General features: G+C 45.8%; 1 protein-coding gene across 1 annotated transcript in view; it reads right to left on the reverse strand.

The window, feature by feature from the left end:
- HSF2 (heat shock transcription factor 2) overlaps positions 1-23368 on the reverse strand; it is a 199492-nt gene that overhangs the window by 123251 nt on the left and 52873 nt on the right. The window contains exons 2-3 of the mRNA XM_085611268.1: positions 11593-11701; positions 11320-11447 (exon numbers count right to left, since the gene is read on the reverse strand). Of these exons, the coding sequence (XP_085467394.1) occupies positions 11320-11447; positions 11593-11701 (237 nt within the window). The remainder of the gene's footprint in view (positions 1-11319; positions 11448-11592; positions 11702-23368) is intronic.

Genomic DNA, 23368 nt, shown 5'->3' on the forward strand with positions numbered 1-23368 from the left:
ATCCAGACCTCTCTACCCAGACGGCAGTCTCAGCACAATCGGCGGCCTCGCGATCCCATACGGATCCAGACCTCTCTGCCCATACGACAGTATCACAAGTGGCGGCCTCGCGATCCCACACGAATCCAGACCTCTCTACCCAGACGGCAGTCTCAGCACAATCGGCGGCCTCGCGATCCCATACGGATCCAGACCTCTCTGCCCATACGACAGTATCACAAGTGGCGGCCTCGCGATCCCACACGAATCCAGACCTCTCTACCCAGACGGCAGTCTCAGCACAATCGGCGGCCTCGCGATCCCATACGGATCCAGACCTCTCTGCCCATACGACAGTATCACAAGTGGCGGCCTCGCGATCCCACACGAATCCAGACCTCTCTGCCCATACGACAGTATCACAAGTGGCGGCCTCGCGATCCCACACGGATCCAGACCTCTCTGCCCATACGACAGTATCACAAGTGGCGGCCTCGCGATCCTATACGAATCCAGACCTCTCTACCTAGACGGCAGTCTCATGCGACAGTTCATCCTATGATCACCATAACATACAAAAAGGGAATCAGTCTCACTATTCATCAGATCACACAAGGATTGCCAGTTCGAGCATAGCCTGTTCTCAGGTTCGAGGGGCTCCTCTTTCCCTTATTCAGTTACCACTTACCTGATCAGGGTTAACATCTGTTCATGTAGCCGCAGCTGACTAGAAGAATAGGCTACCCTCTCATACAAGAACACGCAGCACATGTTGGTTCACTACAAACTGGGTACTTTATTACTCATTACATACTCAATCACATAACATTACGATATAACACATAACCTGCAAAGAAAAGTGAAAGATTAAGTTGTACACTCTAATAAGAAAGGGTCGACATCACCTTAGTAGTATGTAGCCTGCACTCAGTGGTCATCTAGGTTCCCTTCTCGTCTGTGCCTCGGCTCGCCTGGAATCACCCTTCTCCGAGTCACTGGGACCTCTTCCTTATCGGCTACTCTCTCCTCTCTGGCTATTCTGCTAGGAGAGCATCTGTCTCTCGGTTCTTCTCCGCCTTCAAGATGGCGTCTGTCTTCCCTGGAATAAGTAGTAGCTTTACTGCTAACGGCTAGATGCCGCCTACGGACTGAACATGTAACTGCCTCAGACTTTCACTAATATAGAGGTGCGTTTCCTCATGGAAAATTCCGGCCTGTAACCTGCCGCCCACCAAATTCTTGTACCTCCCCGTACCAAGGACACGTTCCCAGCCGGCCGGCCTGATGTAGTGTCTTCGGCATGAAGAAAAATACAATCCTTCGATAAGGGCCGGCCTGAACCGGTTCTCTCCAAGCGAATAACACCTCATAACTAAAACATTACATTTGACCTAGAAGCATCCCAAGCTGCCGGAGCAGAAAGAAAGATGGAGTCTCTCCCGTTTGAGGCCTACCAGGCCTGAATTCAGCACGGCTCCATGAAATACCCTCACTACAGGACAGGTTATCCCTAATACTAACGAATCTATCCCCTAGGCTATGTGCGCAAGCCCTGATCTATGGGGAAGAGCACAGAATCATGTCGAAGTGCCTAGTAAATAGGCTCCATTCACTACTCTAACCCTTAGACTTGAATGATAAGAGACTGAAGTCACATTCCATCATTGTGCCTCACAAGAAGGCCGGGAAAATCGAGCAGAACAAACAGGAACTGTAACCAGTACAATATCCAGTAATGGTTGCAAAAATACAGGCACCTTTATACTGCACTGGTACTCAAAAGCACCAGAAGCCATTAGGGGCACAGATCTCTAGAATCACGTCACATACCTCTATAGGTCCTTCAGCGACTAGATTCCTGAGAGAGTGAAGTGGTTGTCAGAAACATACGGTGAGGATTGGCAAAAAGAAGTCTAACTCAGCCTTGTCCTCTATCTTCTAATGAGAGGTGCTCAAGGACCAACCCGGAAGGATCTTGAGGAATATGCAGAGATCAAGAAACTGATGTTGTTAAACTAATCAATGATCACTTTACCAAGGCCCTTTACTTTTGTGCCATATATAGGATCATTTGTTGGAATCTTTTCTCAATCTATAATCTCAAGGAAGAGACCATGCAGGGAATCAGTTCCAGGAAAGTATGGTTTTTGATATGGCTGAGCTCACACCAATGACCTACACACTGCATGAAGAAATGTATGCAACTTCTTAAAACCATGTTGCAGAGTCTTTGTAGGAATAGGAAATAGAAAGAATAAGAAGCGCCTCTCAGGTGTAAGGCTGTGCTCGCCCCTTACAGAAAACTGTGGTCTTTAGTGGCACTGGGCACACGGGGTTAAGTGTCAAGGTGCATATGAGATGGCTACAACTGAAGAAAAAAGAGCAACAAAGTTTCCTCTCCCAAGCCAGCTTAGCAAGAAACGTTATCTGGACAGAAAGGATGGGGTAAAAAAAAAAAAAAAAGTAAAAAGGTTACTCTCCATTCAGTTTTTTCCATGCATCAAGGTTGTTGAGGTCAAATATATTTGCGTACTACCAGGGTCTGGGTAACCACTTCGAAAAATGAATTATAAAATGCACAGGATTTTATGGGATGTAGACCCATCACACAGGGAACAGTATGCTCAGGTCAGCTGAAGAGAATTGCCAGTTGAAACATCGACATTTCTTGAAGTCAGTGACTTATGGAATGTGCCTCGGTCCATGAAAAACACAAGGTATCTGTCCAAATGCGAACACTAATGAATCAAGAAAAGGCACCTAATTGACAAAGTAAACACCCTAGATAGCAGTACTTCTGCAAAATGAAAAATATAATACATTAAATTTATCCATGAAAGAGGGCGTGGCCAAGAGGTCCGACATGGCGGACGCACCTTAGATGAGCTCCGTGGGCCCGCTCGATATCCTGCATATATCTTGATCATCAGCTACAATAGTATACCCTCAACATTCGATCTACATACCGGACGACCTCTGGATCAGCTAGTGTGTCGCTCCGAGACGATTGCAGCTGGTTGGGCGGTGATCGGACTTGCACTGCGCAGGTGCCCGTTGCTGCGCTGCTACCGCTCCAAAGCTGGATTGGTGGGACTGCGCACTGGGGTCTGGCCACTGCCTCTGTGGACCGGAGTGAGTGGAGTGGTGCCCCCGGGCGCACCACGTGAGTCCTGCACAAGTGCTGCCCGCAATATACTATCTGCGGGGTCCAGTGATTGTGGGACTTGACATGACCCTATCGACTCCCCGGGCTGGCGGCCATCTTGCAGGGGGACTGAGTGCTCTAGAGCCCGCAGCGGTGATGCAGCATTGATGGGGCCTAGCTGAAGCCAGCGCTGGGTCCTTTTGCCTTGAGTGCTGTCGCGCCCCAGCAGCCTTGGTGTGAGGTACCGGACAACTCCTGTGCCACAGGACAGGACCCAGATCTCCGTGGGTGTGGTCCAGATAGCGGTGGCTGCCGGCGCTTGATTCTACTGGCAGAGAGGTCAGAAGCGATGGCCCTGGTACAAATTGGATTGGGATCAATTTGAGGTTTGTCTCTAGGCTACTCGGCCAAGTTTGCCAGATGACTCCAGTGAGGCATATAGGCTATTATCAGAATGGATAAGGCATCCATTAGACAGTTTAATCCCCATGAAAATGTCAGTTAGCCGTAAAACCAAAACAAGACCTTGGTTTAAGGCTGAATTCATTGATATGCGTAAGGGATGCAAGAGACTTAAGCGGATTTGGAGAAGAGATTTCAGCCCAGCAGCCAAAGACTTCAATCGGGCAGCTATTAAAAGATACCATAAAGCCATATATCAGGCACAAGCAGTTTTTCTCTCCAACCAAATCCGCGGAAGTACTTACTCTTAGAGGGCTAAGAGTATGTTACCTATAGTTGCCAGTCTGCAATCCCAGCAAACTAACGCAGGGTCTACCATTAAGTCCAACAAGCAGTGTGAGGAGCTGGCCACCTTTTTTGTAAAAAAGGTGGACGATATCTATAGATCCTTCCCCATCACACACAGTAACGTGCCGCTGGCAGCTTGTTGTCAACAGCTAAATACCCTGCACACCTTTCCACCGATCTTGGCAGATCAGTTGATAGCACTGTGCAATAGGATCAAGTCTGGCTCCCCAGCTGACCCTCTCACACCAGACCAATTTAAGGTGGTACTGCCGACTATTTTACCCTCTTTGAATCAGGTGATCAATAGCTCCCTTAGTACAGCTACGGTGCCCAGGGCCTGGAACCAGGCTAAAGTAATTCCGTTACTTAAAAAACCTGCGCTTGATCCAACAAAATCAGAAAGCTATCGTCCTATCTCTCTGCTTCCTTGGGCAGCAAAGATCACAGAGGCATATGTGAACTCCCTCCTATCGGATTTTCTTACCCTTAATATTATACTGGACTCCTCTCAAAATGGTTTCAGGCCAGGTCACAACACTGAGTCAGCTCTCCTGGCTGTTACAGAACATCTTTGGTCAGCCATGGATGAGAGCAAACGTTGGCGCTGATCCTGTTGGACTTCAGCGCCGCGTTTGACACGGTGTCGCATGAGATTTTGTTGAGACGTCTTGTGGAGGTAGGAATCACGGACCTGGCATTGGAGTGGCTTGCCTCATTTCTTCACGAGAGGTCATTCTCGGTATCTGCCCTCCAGTTTGCTTCTGGTGAATACTACATTAAACAAGGGGTGCCACAGGGTCCCCCCCTCAGTCCCCTACTATTTAACATCTATGTTCAACTATTGGCTGCTGTAGCCATGAGTAGGGGCTTGACCATGGTCTCATATGCTGACGACACTCAGTTAGTGGTGGCACTCTCTAATAACACCAAGAGTTTCAGGGCGACCTTGTGGCAGTGGCCGAGTGGATGATTGCTAACTGTCTCCAACTGAATTCCAATAAGTCGGAGGTACTGTTGGTAGGTAGGGACCATGGCCTGTGGAGTGATCTCTGGTGGCCAGCCAGTCTAGGCATGCCCCCTTACCCGAAACAAGTGGGAAAATTAGGGGTCTGATTGGACTTTTCTTTAAACTATCAAGTCCAAACTAAAAAAACAGCAGGGACCTGCTTTGGACTGCTATAGGGGCTTAGACCACTGCTGGGCTTTTTTGATGCCTCTACACGTCAGGTCATTATTCAAGTGATGGTTTTGTCCAGACTGGATTATGCCTGTTCCCTATATTTAGGGTCCAATAAAGCGGAGGTTCAGAAACTGCAAAGGACACAAAATGCAGCAGCCAGAACACTTCGAGGCCTGCGCAAGTTCTGCTCTGTGTCCAGTGCCATCCGCAGCCTTCATTGGTTACCCGTGGCCAGGCGTATTAAATTTAAGGCCTTATGTACCACTTTTAAGGTTCTGAAATCTGCTACCCCTCCTATTCTGGCCAACCTTCACCATATGTTCCATCATGGCCCCTCTGGTCACAGGGCCAGCATTTGGCAATGGTTCCATGGATACGAAGAGTTCGGACCGGTGGCCGCTCTTTTCGTTATAGAGCTGCCACTTTATGGAACACACTCCCTGTGCAGATTCGTGGTCTTAACAATTACTTAGAATTTAGGAAGGCCATCAAGACTTTTCTCTTCCCCTTAACTTAGCTGGTATCAACTTTGCTGTCTGTCAGTTTTCCTATCAGCACCGGGACGCCCCTTTGCTGGGGCAGCTGTTGCGCTTTATAAGATTTTAACCTAACCTAACCTTCGATCCCTATTTCCCGCCCCCCCGGGCCTCTTCATGTGACCGGACACTGGAGCGGTGAGGGAAGCAAGTCCGCCCATCATCATCTGGTGCGAGCGGGATGTTGTGGAGGCCCGCTCGAAATTGTGACTGTGTGGTGGGGGCTCCCTCCACCGAAAACTACCCTTGGGCCTTCTGCTGTCCCGTGTGGCCCCCCCCTTACAACAGACGGACATCGCCATATGTGCAGTGGGGGGCTACAGCAGAGTGGCTGCCTGTGACCCTGGTGGAGCCCCTCCTATTGCGCCCCCCCCCGCCCCCCAAGAAAACGGGGATTGTGACGGGGGAGTGCCAGGCTGTTTGGCTGCAGCTCCTTACTGGAGTCGGCATGTGGCCCCCACACATTAGGGCCTGTAGGGATTTACCCTTTGGCATCTACTGGTAACGAGAGGAGCAGGCTGCGCTCTGCTATATTCTATTCCCCCAGGCCCTGGCTGAAGTGCACGTGAGATCGGCGTGCTCCTTTGCCTGGGACCCAGTGGTGGCCACTCGCTGCTGGGATTCCGCGACGACTGGGCGGATTGGTGACACCCATTAGGGGGACACGGAGGCACCTGTGCACGGAAGCTGCTGGGCTATGCCTGGTGCGGCCTGTGTGCAGGTTGCCTCTAAGCCTGTCTTCCCACCGATTTGGAACATAACTAAGGTTTGGACTCCTTACCACTTGCATGCCACGGGCGCAGTGACAGCGGCAGATTATACCTGGTGGCGCCATATCCCTCTTCGCTGGGTCATTGTCTAATCACCACCATTGAAAATGACTCAGGACAAATTATCGAAGCAGCCACCCTAGATCGCTATGCGGGGCCTGGGGCACGCAAACCGGAGACATAAAGTCAGAGTCCTGCAGAGAATACTGCTTTGATGGTGACGATAACCCAGTCTCACGAAGCGCTGGAAGCCAAGACCGGAGAAGTGGGATCTGATGTTGCTCTCATCCGTCAAGATCTTCGCAAAGCGGAGGATAGGATCACTGAGGCTGAAACCTGCATTTCAAACGTGGAAGATACAGCGATGTCCCTCCAGGCACGAGTGACCTCTCTGGAGTCCATTACGAAGGGGCTGGCGATCAGGGCGGAGGGTGCCGAAGTTAGAACGCGGAGGAACAACCTTCGTTTTGTAGGTTTTCCGGAGGGATGTGAAGGCAATAATATGGAGCAATTCTTCGCTAAATGGATAGCGAGTTGGATCCCTCAGACGGCATTGTCGCAGTGCTTTATTATTGAACGTGTGCACCGAGCCCTAATGCAAAACCCTCTGCCAGGGGCCCGGCCGTGACCTGTTATTGCCAGACTCTTGAACTTCCACGACTGCGATGCCGTCCTTGCACAGGCCAGGCTGGCTGGCAAACTTCACTTTGAATCCCACCATATCTTAATTTTTCCGGATTATATGCGTATGGTACAACAACGTTACCAGTCTTTCACAGCTGCTAAGGCCCGGCTTCCTGATCTTAAAATTCAATACGCTCTGCTTTTCCCAGCCCGGCTGCAAGTCGTCTACAGGTCTCGTACTCAATTTTTTTGTTAAACGTTATTGAAAATACTGTGTCCTACTCGCTTATTTCTGTGGTCTATATGCCCAGTGACAGGCCGAATTTCCATTCTTCTCTTAGATACCTTGCCCTGTGATGGACCCTGCTGGTAGGCTACAGGTGGTCAGTTGGAACATACAGGGGGCGCTGGATAAGATCAAACGAGGTGCGGTCCTTCGATAGGCCAAATACGCCACAGCTGATGTTCTCTTACTGCAAGAGACTCATCTTATGGGTACCAAGACGCTGTGTCTCGCTCGCTTTGGCTATATTCAGATTTTTCATGCGGGGTTCACCAGGGGCTCCCGAGGGGTGGCAGTCCTCATTCACTGCCGAGTCCCATATATACATTGTAAAACGTGGTCCGACCCCCATGGTAGGTACATTATTGTGACGAGGTCACTGCACGGGGAGACCATTACACTAAGCAGTATATACACACCCCCCACTTTCTGATTCGTTTGTAGAGCACCCGACGACAACGCTGCTAGAGATGCCTATGGGCCTCTCTATTATAGGTGGGGACTGGAACGATGTGGCAAATGTGGCGCAGGACAGGTGGAGGTCTCGCGCCGCACCAGAGACACTGGGGGATACACGTCTGCATGCACTAGAGGGAGATATGGGATGGATAGACACATGGAGACACCTACACCAAACTACACATGGATATACATATTATTCGGCGATCCTCGACTCTTTCTCCAGGGTAGATTACATATTTATACCAAGTTCATTCTATTCTCGAAATGCTGCAACAGATATATTGCCTTGGGATTTATTGGCTCACTCTCCAGTAGTCCTGACTCTGCGCCTAGGGGTGGCTTGTCCCCCCTTTTGGTGGCACCTGTCGGCGTGGCATCTTCAAGACTCGCAATATAAATCACACATGTATCAGATACTTACGGCTTATTCTGCCGATAACCTGGGCACTGTGGATTCTCCAGTCACAATTTGGGAAGCTATGAAGCCCACCATTAGGGGAGCCAATATTGTGTACTGTGCCGCTCAACGGAAGAAGCGCTGAGAGGCGCTGACTCAGACCGAGGCCCAGATATTGGAATTAGAGCGGAGTTGTAGAGGTGCGCACGGCGGGCAGACTGGCTGCCAACTGCTTCTTCGCCAACAAACCTATGCTGACACGTTGCGCGATGAGGCCAGATAGGCTTGGCTGGCGTCCCGCAGTAGAATTTATCAATGTGGCGATAAATATCCGACAAGTGCACAATGCGGTAGCGGCAATTGATCATGGGAGGCCTGGCGGCTCTGCTATTAGCTGACATAGACAAAGCATTTGACTCGTTGGGATGGACCTATCTGTTTGCTCTTTTACAGCGCTTGACCATAGGCCTACGCCTCATGTCTTATATTAGACTTTTATATACCGACCTCTTGACCACGGTTATAGTATCCGGTGCGTTATCTGATCCCTTCTCTATAGGACGCGGTACCCAGCAAGGTTGCCTCCTCTCCCCATATCTAATTGCCTTCGCTATGGAACCGCTAGCCTCATGGGTCCGGGGAGTTTTCAGGATCGGATCGCTCTTTATGTGGATGATGTCCTGTTTTTCCTTATGGTTCCACATGGGACGGGACCATGTATTCTCCGCATCATGCAGATTTTCAGCCAGCATACTGGCCTATATATGAACGCTAAGAAATCTATTCTCTGGCCTATCCGTGGTTGCTCGGACATGGGCACCTGGACAGCAGAAGTAACACTGGCCAAAACCGGACTGAAATATCTCGGGGTGTACATCTCGGACACTCAGTCAGTGTCATGGGAGAAGAACATTGCCCCCATCTGGATGCATACTCTGACAGAGATGGTGTCTTGGACGTGTATGCCCCTTTCCATACTGGGTAGATCGGCAATATTCAAAATGGTGTCCCTGCCTCGCCTTCTATACCAACTGCAGAACCACCCCTTTCAGATAGCAATCTCCTGGTTCCGATAGCTTAACTCCAGGTTGAGCCGCTTTCTGTGGCAGGATCAGGCCGCTAGAGCACCACTTAAAACATGCTTTCAATCGACCTACTGTGGAGGTATAGCGACCCCTGATATCCAATCGTATCACGCAGCATCCCACCTCTTGGTCTTGAACGACTGGTGGTATGGGATTGGCAATGACCTGGCCTATCGGAAGAGAAATTGCTGATGGGGGATGTGTTGCCACACAGACTGCTCTATAAGCCGAGAGAGCTGCGTAAGCTGCCACTTGCTACACTGGTAATTTTCAGAGTGTGGACGGACTCTGTGCGTAGGATGGGGTTGTGGAGGCGGTTGACGGGGGGAGACCCCCCTCTGGCAGAGTGGCCTTATGCCACAATTTTCCGCATTAGTAGGATTTAAACAATGGGATACTATAGGTATATCCATGCTGGGAAATGTTATGCATGGCACCACGATGAGATCCTTCCAGGAGCTCAGACATGAATAGGTCATGCCGCATACACAATTCTATAAATACTTGCAATTGAGACATGCCTTATCCCCATATATTACGCATCTAGAAACCCTTCCAGAATTTAACCCTATTGAGGCAAACGTTTTCATGGGGGATTTAGGTAATCATAAAACTGCGAAGATTTACCAAACATTAGTGGCGAACCATTCCACGACTTTAGATCCCCTCCCAGAGAAATGGCAGACAGACTTGGGTCTCTTAGACCGCGATGATTGGAGAGAGGCCCTGGGATACCCGAGATACGCCGCAATTGTAACCCGTCTCAGACTTATCCAATTCAAGTATTTACATTGCGCCTATTTTACTAGTTATCGACTTTGGAGGGCGGGGCTGATAGATTCCCCCATGTGCCTACGATGTGGCAGCGAGGAAGGTCCATTACTATATACAACTTGCAGTTGTGCTGGACTGGGCCGGTTTTGGAGGGGGGCTATCGGTAGAGAAATGGCTTACAGCGCCAAGACACCTCTGGGTATTCGTGCGCTCAACAAGTCTCATTAACAATAACATCATTAACGTTATTCGTTGTTTATCTGAAGTATTAAGTTGGGACATACCTCTCTCTCCTAAGCTTGTTCTTCTGCATATCACGGATGAAATCAGGGGTAACATCTACAAAAGGCATTTACTGTTCTTGGAATTTACCCTAGCAAAAAGGGATATTGCAAGGGCATGGAAAGATCCGGCTCCGCCTAAATTTGGCGCTTGGAGGGCAGGCCTCGACTGTTGTATGGGTCAGGAGCAGCTTATTTTTAAAGCGCGAGGATGCCCTCGTAAACACTTTAAAATATGGAAACTATGGGCTGATTTAAGGGGTCTCCTATTGGAACCGCCTCCGCCACAACCTGCGGAAGTTGAAGCCATATAGAGATATATCACAGGACTGTAATGTTGTTCCACCAGATATGACTTACATGGATGGGCTTGATGGGCATGACCAGTGTTTTGTTATGCGGTATAAGACACAGATGTTAAGAATGTTAGGACGGTCGTTTACAGACCCGAATGGTTTAGTTTCTTGCTTTACAAATGCTACATAGTAGTCACGTGCTTGGAAACCGCTATACTGATTAATGTATGCTTTCACTACTTTGTAATGTATGCGATTACTTTTTCTGCTGACTCAATAAAAAAGTTTTGGAAAAAAAAAAAATTCTCCAGAAAAGTGAAGGACCTGCAATATGGAAGGCGAGCAGAAGGGGCTAAGTGATGGCAGGACGGAGAATTAAAAACAGCTTTTAATTTTTTTAAATTCTCTAATGCTAGGAAATAAAATGCAGTGGTGTTCATTCCTGCTGGTGTGGTCAATCTAGAGGTGTGACAGAAGGAAGACTGGACAAATGTAAACAGATAAGTGGACAAGGCGCAAACAGATATCATGGTCCGTTATATGTTATTATCCAATACGGATTTACAGAACAGAGTGTGAAGTATTGCAGTGATAGGGATAATAACTCCGGGCTTTAGGCATTTAAAGAACCATGTAAATTACGATAGCCTTTTGCAAATTAAACACAAAGATAAGCATGTGTATTCACGGATGCATGCAATGTACGTATTTAAAACATTGCTCTATGGCCTAGCTAAACCAACATGGGATAGAATACCTTTCTTTTAATATGTGCCAGCATATGTTCCTGCCCTTGTTTGAAATAAGGGTGCTGAAATTCGATTGGCTCGTCGTGTTCCACTTTCACCACACAGGAATCTAAATGCAGAACTTTGCGGAACCCATCTACACAAAAGAAAAGGCATAAAACACGTTAATAAAGCATTTAATTGTTGGTTCACAAGGTTGGAAAAGAGTTTAGCGGAAAAGAATGAAATATTTGAATCTATTCAAACAGCATGTCATTGATATTGCGGGTGATCTGTCTTACACATGTTCAGCTGCCTGATGAAGCTCGCCATGTTGTTGTGCTTGAAGTATTTGGGAAGGATCTCCTTGGAAAACCGCTGCTCATCCAGCACCATAAAACTCTCGCCATTCTGGAATAAAGCACGCACAAATCAAAAGACTTTCGTGCTGGCATTTCCATCACACTCTGATCTAGAACAGTGGACTACTTTTCAGCTATCATTGGCCACCCAACACTTAGCATCTCAACATAGAATAATACACATATTCTTTTTAGATCTCGCCTGACCCAGCGCATGCGCTGGTCTGGCGAGACTTTTTGAGAGGGCTCCAAAAAGTGCTACCAGGCCAGCCTAGAGCTACAGGGCATGTGCGCGGGCGCGCGCGCCGCGCTTTACCCCGATTACTTTCACTTTCGGGGCCGCACGGCCGCTTTGATGTTTGATCGTGATCGCAATCACTTTCACGGCTGCTTGTTTAAGCTGTCTCCATCATGTACAGAGTTCTCTACCCCTGCACCCCGTGTGGCTCTGTTTCCCAGTCGCTTCCCTCCATTGCGTTCCCCCAATGCAGCCCCTCCACTCTCCTTTGCTTTTGTTGGTGTTACCCCACCACCTTCCCTCGTGTTGCTTCAGCCCAATCAGCTGCTTAAAAAACACTATTGCACAATTTCTTATTAGTTACCTATCCAAATCCGAATGATAATTAAAAGTGAAAAAAACAGCGGTGCCTTTTTGTAGGCGCGCGCATGCATGGTGCGTACGCCTACAAAATGACACGGTGCTAACTTCGAAGATTTTTTTTCTATAAACTTGAGCTCCGCTGCACAGGTCCAAAAGCCATAACGAGACCTTTTAGCTTTACCAGTGCTTGTTTCTATAATCATTCACTCATTCACATTAACCATAGACTGGGAAAGATTGCCATCTACTAGAAGCCCTAAATAAGACAACCGTATTCCTATGCCGACATAAATCCTCCTATATTTTTAAAAGATAAAGCCGCAAGCACATCACAGTCTATAGCAGGCGCGCAACACCCATTGGACTCAAAGGGCTTCAGCCCCGAGCCCCCCCCCCCCCCCCTCGTGTGTGGCAGCCCGAGATGAGACAGCTTTTTGGGCACGCACACAGCCGCACCCGAGCACTTCACAGGTCTTTGAAAGACCATTTGCATGTTAATGAGGCCTTGCTGTTGTTTCACCCCTTCTAAGAGCCCCTGCAGCTCCACTCTGACTATTGCTTAAAGATTCAGCCCCCCCCCCCCCGAAATATTTCCTTAGCCCCCCCCGAAATTTGGCTTTAGCTGCGCCTCTGGTCTATAGTCAGGTGAAACTAAAAGATACCCATGTCACAAATCAGGCCTAGAAAGCCAAAAAGACAGTGGACGAGGGTTCCAAATTTGAGTACTCATGGCACAGGCACATAACTGTTCATACTATTGCCGTTTGAATTCAAATTCGGCAAATAAAAAGACGATTAGGAATGTACAAATCATGGAAGCAATAAACTAACTGACTAATGCACTGGCAAAACAATATGGCTTTATTTTTTAAGCAAAAATACCCAAATTAAATTAACATGTACAGATCATGACGACATATGTGCACACACGGGTAACCACGCAAGCAAAGGCATAATGCATGAAGTGGCTGCCATTTAGTTATTTATTTTTATTTACTGTGCGAAGGTGGCAGACACCATTTAGAATGCTGAATAAATCAAACATTCACCCCCAGTCAAGAGATCTGGGTTAAATCCATCGTTCTTTGCTCACTACGCCACCCCTGTTTGGATCCAGCCATATGCAAATCAGTCTTGACCCTGTTCCTCATGGGGACAGTCCTGCCCAAACTGCCGCGCCAGGTCCTCCCTGGACCGGAAACCAGCATCCTGGGAATAAGGTCAAGGCTGATTTGCACATGGCTGGGTCCAAACTGGGGTAGAGTAGTGAGCAAAAGAACAATGGATTTAACCGAGATCTCTTGACTGGGGATGAATGTTTGATTCATTTAGCATTCTGTCCATAATTTGTTACCACAGCACTCTTCGCCCTAAGTTGGATGGGTATGCCTAGGTGTGGGTCTCTTATTCGCTGTGCCACTGGGTTCAAGCTAGCCTGGCTAATGAAGTGTTACCCCGAAACCGGTCCCAGGATGCTTGTTTCTGGTCCAGGGAGGACCTGGCTTGGAAGTTCGGCCTGGACTGTTCCCATGAGGACCAAGTCAAGACTGATTTGCATAGGGCTGAGTCCAAACTGTGGTGGTGTAGTGAGCAAAAGAATGATGGATGCAACCCAGATCTCTTGACAAGGGGTGAATGTTTGACTCATTTAGCATTCCGTCCATCATTTGTTGACGCAGCACTAGACTCCATTTGAGTCATACATTTAAAAAAAAGGAACGCAAACGCATATGAAAGTGCATTTCACAAATGAGAGTGCCACCTAAGCAAATGGCAGCTGCCAGGGCCTACAAAAAAAATGTTTGTGTACTGTGACGGGAAGGGTGAGGAGCAGCGGGTTCTGAGGAGCATGGGTGACAAGTCAACAGTAGAGTTCTGCTATGTATATCTGCCCAGATCACAAGCAAAGGGTGCGGGCTCCCTTTACAGTGCATTTATTGAGCAGTCTTGCTCTGGGCCAAACTTTCAGCATTGGGCATTCCATCTGGCCTTTTGTCAGTCATAATGGGCCTCTATGCTAACACATGGGTTAAAATAAGACTTTCAAAAGTGGTCCATGTCAGCAAAGATCTACACAAACTGAGACCTCAAACAAGGCTGCATTCTGGCCTCTCTACTTTTCAACTTATATCTTACCGACTTGAATGCTCACTAAGTGCTGTTCAAAATAATTTCACGCAGAAGCTTACACTTATTGCAATACGCTGGCGATACAATATTATTAGACCGAACTGTGATTGGGCTTCAAAAATCCTTGACCAGCCTGGGTGTATACTGTAAAACCAACAAGCTCAGTATTAATACTACCAAACCAAGATTTTCATCTTTGGCAAAAGGAAAATCAGATACTGGGCAGGTTCGTAAATGGCCAGAAAGCGGAAAAGAGGCTAATATCAAATATCTGGGAGTATGGCTAAATGACCAGGGCCTTCCAACTGCCCACACTGAGGCTCTGGCAGCAATAGTGAACACCTTCACTTTCGCTTTCCAGCATCTGCCTAAGAATCTCTCAGGCCCGGATAGCTCTAATCGTAAAATCATTGATTGTAACCTGGTGCCCACTCTTGCCTATGGCTCTTTTGTGTACAATAATTGTATTTCAAGCTGTCTGCATCGGGCGTAATGTCAATGTTTTAGGGGCATATTCAAGTTACCAGTCTGCACGGTGCAAGCACAGATCCGCCTGGAGTTCAATTTGGCCCGCCAAGAGTACATGCTCAATGCAGGTTTTCTTTCTATCTGTGCCAAGTTGCCAGCAGCTGGGCTGGGGTCTTTAAAGCAGTTCCAGTTGGACATCGTCCCAGGTAAATCATTTGATTTGTATATGCCTTTGCAGGCGGCGACTGATATACTCGCCGCCAATATTCTCTTGCAAGCCGCTATTCAACCAAAAAAACACTTTCGAAAATTCTGCTGAAACAAGCCAGGCTTCTATCAGCCCTTGATGGTTTACCAACCACCTACTTGAAAAGCAATGCACATTTAACAGTGGGTCTATAAGGACCTCAAATTCTTCCACCGTATTCATTGCTCCCAACAAATTTGAACATTGGGGTTCAACTCCTACACCTGCGGCTTGGCCCGATACTGCTCAAAGCTTATAAGTATGGACGTTTAAGAGGTGACTGGGACACCTTAGGTAGGGGCTGTCGTACCATGAAAGAAGCTGTTTTACACATCCTCTGATTATGCCCCTCCCTGTCCTCTCTCAGATAATACTGGCTTTTACCCATTTTCAGACAACAGAAAATAAGGGCCTGCAAAGTGGCAATTGAAAAATGCGTTAAAGGGGAATGAAGCCAATTACGAGCAAGATTAGTAACATTTATTTAGGCTGCAACATTATTACTGAGCAAGACGATATCGAGGCACTAGCAAGGCCCTTCTTTTGCACTTTCTAGATATGCGGTCCATCTTACTGTTTCTTCTATCCCAGGCAGCGGAGGCCACTAACTACTCTTATGACGGCTAAGGTATCGAACTGCAAGTGTATTTTAGTTCTTAAAAGGGTTTCTCCCTTTTATGCAGTAACATTTTATACAATAGACCTTGGGATAGATCACAGCACGGAGAAGTTGTGGCAGGGGAGCCCTGGGGGTGTGTGTTTGGACATGATGGGATTGGCTCTGCATTGAACTTGCGTCTGCATATCTTCGCTGGGTGGATCTGCACTGTATTGCATTTGCACTTTAGATCTTAGGAGGGATTCTCTAAAGTTCATCTTCCCCAGCATCCTTGACCCCAGATCGATGCATTACAATCGGATGGGAACTGCACTGAATTTCTGTGCCCTTTTAGATCTTGCTATTTTAAACCTCCTGTGCCATTCACTCAGTCAATCGTCATAATAACTTCTGGTTAACATATGATGGGAGTGGCACTTTATTGCACCTGCACCTTCTCAGGGAGTGCATATTTCTGCATGGTGGATCTGCACCGTATTGCACTTGCACTTTAAATCCTAGGAGGGATCCCCCTTTTTTGTAGTGTATATTGCACAGTAGCCTTGACCTTAGATCTTTGCATCACAGACTGATGTGAACTGCACCAAACTACTTTGCCATCTTAGATCGCTTGCGGCATATTTTTTCGTTCACACAGTTCCTTAACATAATAACAGGCCTTACAACAGTGCATGGGGGCCTGGGGCACATATTGGTAAGCACTTGCATTTTAACCCCCTGAAAATGCTGCTGTTGGTATTTTCTCATGGTTCTACTTGTTTAGACCTTGAACTCGCGTTCTTTATCGAGTTTATTTGGTACTATGATATATGAACTATCTTCGGGAACATCACATATGTTTAAACAGATTGCTTCTATTGCTAATTGATTATGAGTACTTTATATTCTTTTTAACTTTTTGGTACTTTTATCTCAACTTCTTTTTATTCATTTACATTGTTTAATGGAAGTACGGTTTGCGCTGATTTTAATTATTCGTACAAAATAAGAGAAAACCTTTGAAACCATCATCTTGAAATGAAGGGCCTCACTAAGGGCAGATGTGAAAAGGCCTAATGGTTCTGTTTCCACGTACATCACATCCACCAGACACAGAGAAACCTCTGAGATGGTCTGTCTCTTGGTCGGACTACTTTCTTGCATGATCAAGCTAGCAACCCTCTGTAGCTTAATTAAATGATTACAATGAAAACGGGTGAGCATAGGAGTTTTAAGCTAACCCGTTAGCAGGTTTTGACAGCGGCCCATAAGACAGAACCAGCTGAATAAACTATTGTTATTGGTCTTTCTATGCAGCCCCTTCATCTGATCTCATTGAAACTACAGGTGGTGCTGCAAGCCCCTCGTTCCTCATCTTACATGTGGTTCCACTGGTCAGCAGATCTTCAGGGTGTGCCCTTTCTAGAACAGCCAAACCAATTTCACACAGGAAGGCGAAAATGGGAATATTGGATGTAAGAGAGCTTTGTCCCATAAAAGCTCAGGTAAGTTCTTCCTTGTTCAGTCACTTGAACATGCTCACATAACTGAAGGCTCAGAGACAGATGAAAATATGAATATAACCTTGGTTCACAGTGAACGTATAAATTCTAAACGTCAAACACCCCCGCTACAAAATCCAGAGTATGCACTGAGGCAAAGCCTTATCAACCAGTTATGGGTCAAGTGATGAACTTGTTGCTACCGCCGGATAATGCAAGTTTCCGCCATAAATATCAACTTGGGCAACACTCAGAATGTTGCATTTAGGGCAAAGGGGTTGAGACGCTGTAGTGGTAATTATGGCCTTCCAGATTATACTGTGGATGCTGCTGTGGCATTTCCACATGTGGTTGCGGAGGTACTTTTGCATATTTTGAGAGGAAGAAACTGTAGAATAATGTTGCTCACCTTAGGGGCTCTTTTTCCACCAGTCAAACAGTAGCCATTTCTACTTCAGGCATGTTCCACAAGGTTGCATAAAGCACCAGAGCATTTTGACAATGAGATCAAAAAAAAACTTGAGGAAACTATTGCACATATGGCCCTGCCCGTGCAAATGTTTTGCTCCTCTCTTATGTAGACACTGCTTTTTTATCGGATCCTTTCTTCAATCTAGGTCATGTATAATTAGCCTATAGACAGGGCATGATGCCTCTCTGGATACCTGCATGGTCCCTATAGGATAAAAGGCAGAAAGACTAGAAGTCCGAGAATCACTATGTTGAGTAGACTGTACTGTAGCATATATGCAATATCCTCTTTGCAAATCTTTGGGATGATTATCAATGCAGGAAGTCCAAAATGGTGGAAGATAATTGGAAAGGACCTCACAGGGTTACAGCCAAAGAAATTCATTAGCAAGGTCTGACCACATTATGGAATGGTTTTGAGCAGACATCTACCAAACAGAGTTTCCAAAAAGAGTACGGTGTAGCTGTAGTACCCACAGAAACATTTTAGTGCAAAGCTATTGTTGCAGACCTGGCACAGACTACATGAGGATTGGTGGAAGAGAACTGGAAGAGAAATTCTGTAAACTGTTTAGCATATAATACAGGAGACAACCCAAAACCAATTCATTTTTAGTTCTGGTCACCTTAAGGAACGACTTTTTTCTAAGACCTAAAACACTTTTCCTGTCCAAGTAACATCATAGTGCCTTCCAGGCATTAAGTCCATGAAGGCTCAACTTTGAACGATGGAAAAAGTGGTTTGGGCTCAGAAAATAAACGTACACTGTTAAAATACTATAAAGAGAAGCCTTCTACTGAGGCAAGGAACTACAATTCACAATCCCATCCATAACAAGAGCAACAATTTTTGTGTCACCAGTATGAACTCACTGGAATCCATGAGGATTCAACTGAAAATACCAATTAACCAACGCAGATTCAATATTTACATCCAAGGTCGATAATGGGGATGTGAGTCTGTGTTTATTATTGGAAAGCCTGCAACATTGTTTATTGTCCACTGATGTCCCTCTATGCTTGCTATTGGTCACACTTCTTGCATTAACAACTTCTTTTCCCATCTGTAAATTTTGCTTTTCAGTGAAAAAAATAAAAAATAAAGTTAAAAAAAAATATATATATATATATATATATATATTTACATCCAAACCAGAACAGGTTCCCAGAAAGGGGAGATAAAACTGAAGGCGCACATTAGAAGATACGATTCAACTTCATATAAAAACATTTCTCTACTGAATTCCGAAAGGGGCCAATCACTGGCCCTTTGGATCAGCTTGATCCCTTCCAGACCACACACTGAATTGGGAATAACACATGGAAGAGGGCATTACTGCAAAGATTTCTGCATGGCATTCCCGAATTCTGTGCCCCTTTGCAGGGCCAAATTCCTCAAATGTTTGACCTGACAGATATGATAACACTTTCACTACAGTGAAGAAATTTGTTGAATTTTTCAAATCACATTTTACAACTAGATCATTAAAAAAAATATATATATATATATTTGAAGTTATCATTATATCGACTATCAATAAAAACATTACAGCTAAAATCAGATAAATCAGCTATGCGTTTTATTTCCAGTTGGCCACACCTTGCCCCCCCCCTCCCCGTCCTTCAGCGATTGCATCTGCGAAGTGTCTTGACCATGGTGGTCCCCTCCCCTGGATGGAGGAGGCAACACAGATGTTGCCCCTATGTGCATTCCATTTCCCCCATACTCAGTCCCGCTTCTGGGGGTACCCTCTGCTCTTATAGACTGCTTTTCCGCGAACATACACCAAATCAATTAGATCATTTTATGGTAAGAACAGTTCACCAGTTAAATCAGAAAAATATATGTTTCTCCCCAAGGTTATTCAGGAGTTAAGAGCAGGGTGTCAAATGCAAAGGTCCACACCCAGAGACTATGCAGCACCCACCTGCTTCTTAAGCTAAACATATTGACACAAATTGCCTCACAGACCAAATAACAACCAAACTACAATAAGTATATAATATAACATAGCTTGCTTTCTGGTTTGTTATTTTTATATAGCACTGCATACCACACATCTCTTTCAAAGCGCTGTAAATAACAGGCGCCAGTATGAACCAATTACAGAAGGGTGGAAGACTGATTCTCCCTTACAGGTTTTGAAAACAAAGTGTGATCACTTAACATGTTTCTACCAGACCGTTAGAAGGGCTCAATAATTGCATTATATCACAGCCAACAGCTAGCAGTAAGGCGATGGTTTTACTTGGCAGGTGAGATGTGAATGTTCGAAAACTGCTGTGTGTACGCTCGTGTGTGTGGAACAAGGATCTGAGCTCTGTGTTTTGATACAATTGAAGGCCACCTGAACTGAGTTTCACTGTTTCTTGTGAACTAGTACATCTGCCTCCAAGAAAATCGAACCTAAGAACCGTGTGACCCAATTTTAGAGGTTTCCAATGTTTGCTGGGAATGGGTTCACTGCTTGGCCTCGTGAGAACTTTTCCCTGCCTCTCATATTCCCCTGATCACTGCTCTTAAATACATTTAGCACGAGATTGGAACTCATGGTGTTAGCTCTCTGTGCCATGTTGCAGCCCAAAATCTCACAATCAAGCCAAAACTGGGAAATATCTACATCTACGATTTAAAAATAAAAAAAAAATGCTTTATCAGTTGAGAAAAAAAAACGTAGCCCACTTAACTAAAATGTGCAACAAACTTGTAACTACTATATGATGAAAGGGAAATCTGCATAATCTGATCGCTATCAAAAAAATAACCTGTCTCTCGCTATCAAAAAAATAAATGATAACATAACACCTTCCAGTGGGAAAAAACGCAAATGTGCAGAAGAGAGCTGGAAAGCCTCGATGCTGAAGCAACACGGGGTCGAAATACGCACCTGAAAAACACAAACTTCACAGAGCACATAGGGCCGGATCTATAACCGTTCTTAGCAGTTGCTAATGGAAAATCGGCCCGCTAAAACTGCTTTTAGCATGTACCAAACCCTATTTTGCGAGTCAGTATTAGGAAGGTGCTTGCCAACGGAAAGTGATCGCAAATATTCATATTTTTTACCGACTCCATGAAGCAGGTGGTCACCGATTCTCAAAAGGGAAGAGGGCCCCAAGGAACCCCTTCCCCTTCCTGAATGTGGGCGCCAAAATATTTCAAGAGCAAGCGGTGGTCCCACAGGCCCCTGCCTACTCCTAAAAATGAAAAGGTAGCTTTTCCTTTTTTCTTTTTGTAACCCGTTTTCCTTTAAGGATAACGGGCTCCATTGCCATTTAAAAAATTGCTTTATTTAAAAAGCAAGCACAGACATGGTGATCTGATGACCCCAGAAGGCACCATCCCTGTGATTACAGTCCATTTCCAGTGGATCGTAAATTATGACCTACCTCAAGAACATTGAGGTAGGTATTTTGCGACCCCATTGGACAACGCTAAATGTGTCTGAGACACATTTGGTACATCTTATTTTGCAAGTCCCTGATTGAGAGTCACAAAAAACCCAATTAGAGACTGGCAAAATTAAATGGTTGTGCATCTGGCCTGTAATCTCTACAAAAGTCATTTCTCAACCAAGCTGGGTCGACAATCGAATTTGTACATCCGTAATGTGAATTAATAAAAGGTAGCTGTCATTTTACTTTCAAATGTACACAGGCCGCAATCACCTAAATGTTGTCAAAACGTAAGGGTTTTTTTCTTCCTCAATGATACAAACATTTTTGAACTGTTAAATTGATTAGCAGGATAGTGCTGGAATAGCAAGACTATCGAATAGGCGTAGAATTGCTTTGCAAAACGTGAGGCTGGACAAACTAGAAGAGGAGTCTGGTGTGGAGGAGGTAGGAAAGTTTCAGTTCTCCGTACTATTAATTAGATATATATACACACCGACGAGCCGGAGCCTCAGGGGTTCGACTGAAGTACAGTAGGAAACTGAAATAATGTATTACATTGTCTCCACACTATTCTCAGTGTCCCTGTAAATTATTCCCATGGTAAATTTGCATGTACTTTGTCAGGTGTACCAAATTTAGTGAAGCCTTGGAAACATTAGAGATTAAGAAATTTACTTGCTCACTTAAAGAGTTGTCCTGGCATATTTTAGAATTATAAAACTAAGAATTATACAATATTAAGGGGGCATAGCCAGTGCCACTAGAATAATGTGATTCTGCGGCTTCCCCGTTTTCCACAGTTTCGCATTTGCTTTATTAGCCAAATAATTCCTCATTTGCTGATAAGGTGCAGATTTTAATAAGTTACTCTGCTCTCCGGTGCCTCCTTTGGTGTGCGCAGTGGACCCATAGCCTTCAAACCTGTGTGGTGACGACAGACCAAATCTGAATTTTTGAACCTGTGTCCAGAATTTCTGAAGACAAAATTGTATCAACAGACTTCAATCTATGTAAGGCACATTGACAGACTATATTCTATGGGTGCATAACAACCTGTTCTGCTCCAACTCAAAAATGATGTCCTGCAGGCTTACTTACATGGCACTCCATATGAGGCGCATCCCAACACACCAAGGCCTGAACGCACCCATAGGTCGCCCTTAATTTTTCAACAGGCTGTTGGGGCTTACGGAAACCGTACTCCACATGGCACGCGGACATCCAGGTTTGATAGTTAATGTCTACATCGCTTGATCCTCATCACATAAGATGTTGTGCAGTGACCTCGAAGGCAGTGCACAACAAAGTCCCTTTAAAGAGGTGCTGTCCTGACTCACAAAGACTCCTGGTATCGCCACCATGCCTACACAAATCACAGAATAAAGCTTTGATTTACCTATAGACTTTGTCCTGCATCGCTGACCATAAGCATTGAAAACACAGAAAGTGAACAGCACACCACCACCAGGAACCTGCTCTTGCACCAGCTGAAATATTTCTTACCAAGACTAACGACCTGGGCATTCAGGAGATGGCAAACGAAGACTAAAGCACACACTAAGCGCTCAAAAGCAGACCATCCAGTACCAGATTTACCAATAAAGGGGAAATCGGACATCAATGCAACCATGGAAATGATCCTGAAGGAGCTAGCGGACGTCCATGATCTAGCTAAATCGACTAAATCCAACATGGATGCCATGCAACTTGAACTGAGAACCATAAGGGCGAATATCAGCAACATAATGGACAAACTCTCAGGAGCGGAACATCGCATCAGCGTTATGGAGGACACTTCCACCAAAACTGAAAAAAAATTGAACTCACTCTAATCGTCCAACAAAACCCTTTACAAAGATGTGGTGGAGTTAGTAGACAGAAATCGCAGGGATAACCTGCGTATATTTGGGATCCCAGAGGAGTCAGGAACTGATGTCTCCTGCCTGGCGTTTCTAGAGAAATGGCTCCCTCAGATTACTGGAATCACCTTCGCCAAAGAGTTTCAATTTGAACGCGCTCACCGCGTTCCATCTTTAGGATCACCGAACAAACCAGCAACCAGGCAAATTGCTTGCAAACCACTCCGCTTTCAACACACAGACTAGATACTTAACTACATGCATAAAAATAACCACATATCCTAGAACGAACAAAAAATATACATCTCTGAAGATTATTCTAAAACTACCCTTGAATCAGGAAAGGGATTTCTAGCCCTGCACCCTCAGTTAAAAAAAAATGAACATCCAATTCTCTTTTGCTGGCCCAGCAAGATTTAGGATACTACTCGAAGGAAGACA

Source organism: Triturus cristatus, chromosome 6, assembly GCF_964204655.1.
Source record: "Triturus cristatus chromosome 6, aTriCri1.1, whole genome shotgun sequence".
NCBI lineage: Eukaryota > Metazoa > Chordata > Amphibia > Caudata > Salamandridae > Triturus > Triturus cristatus.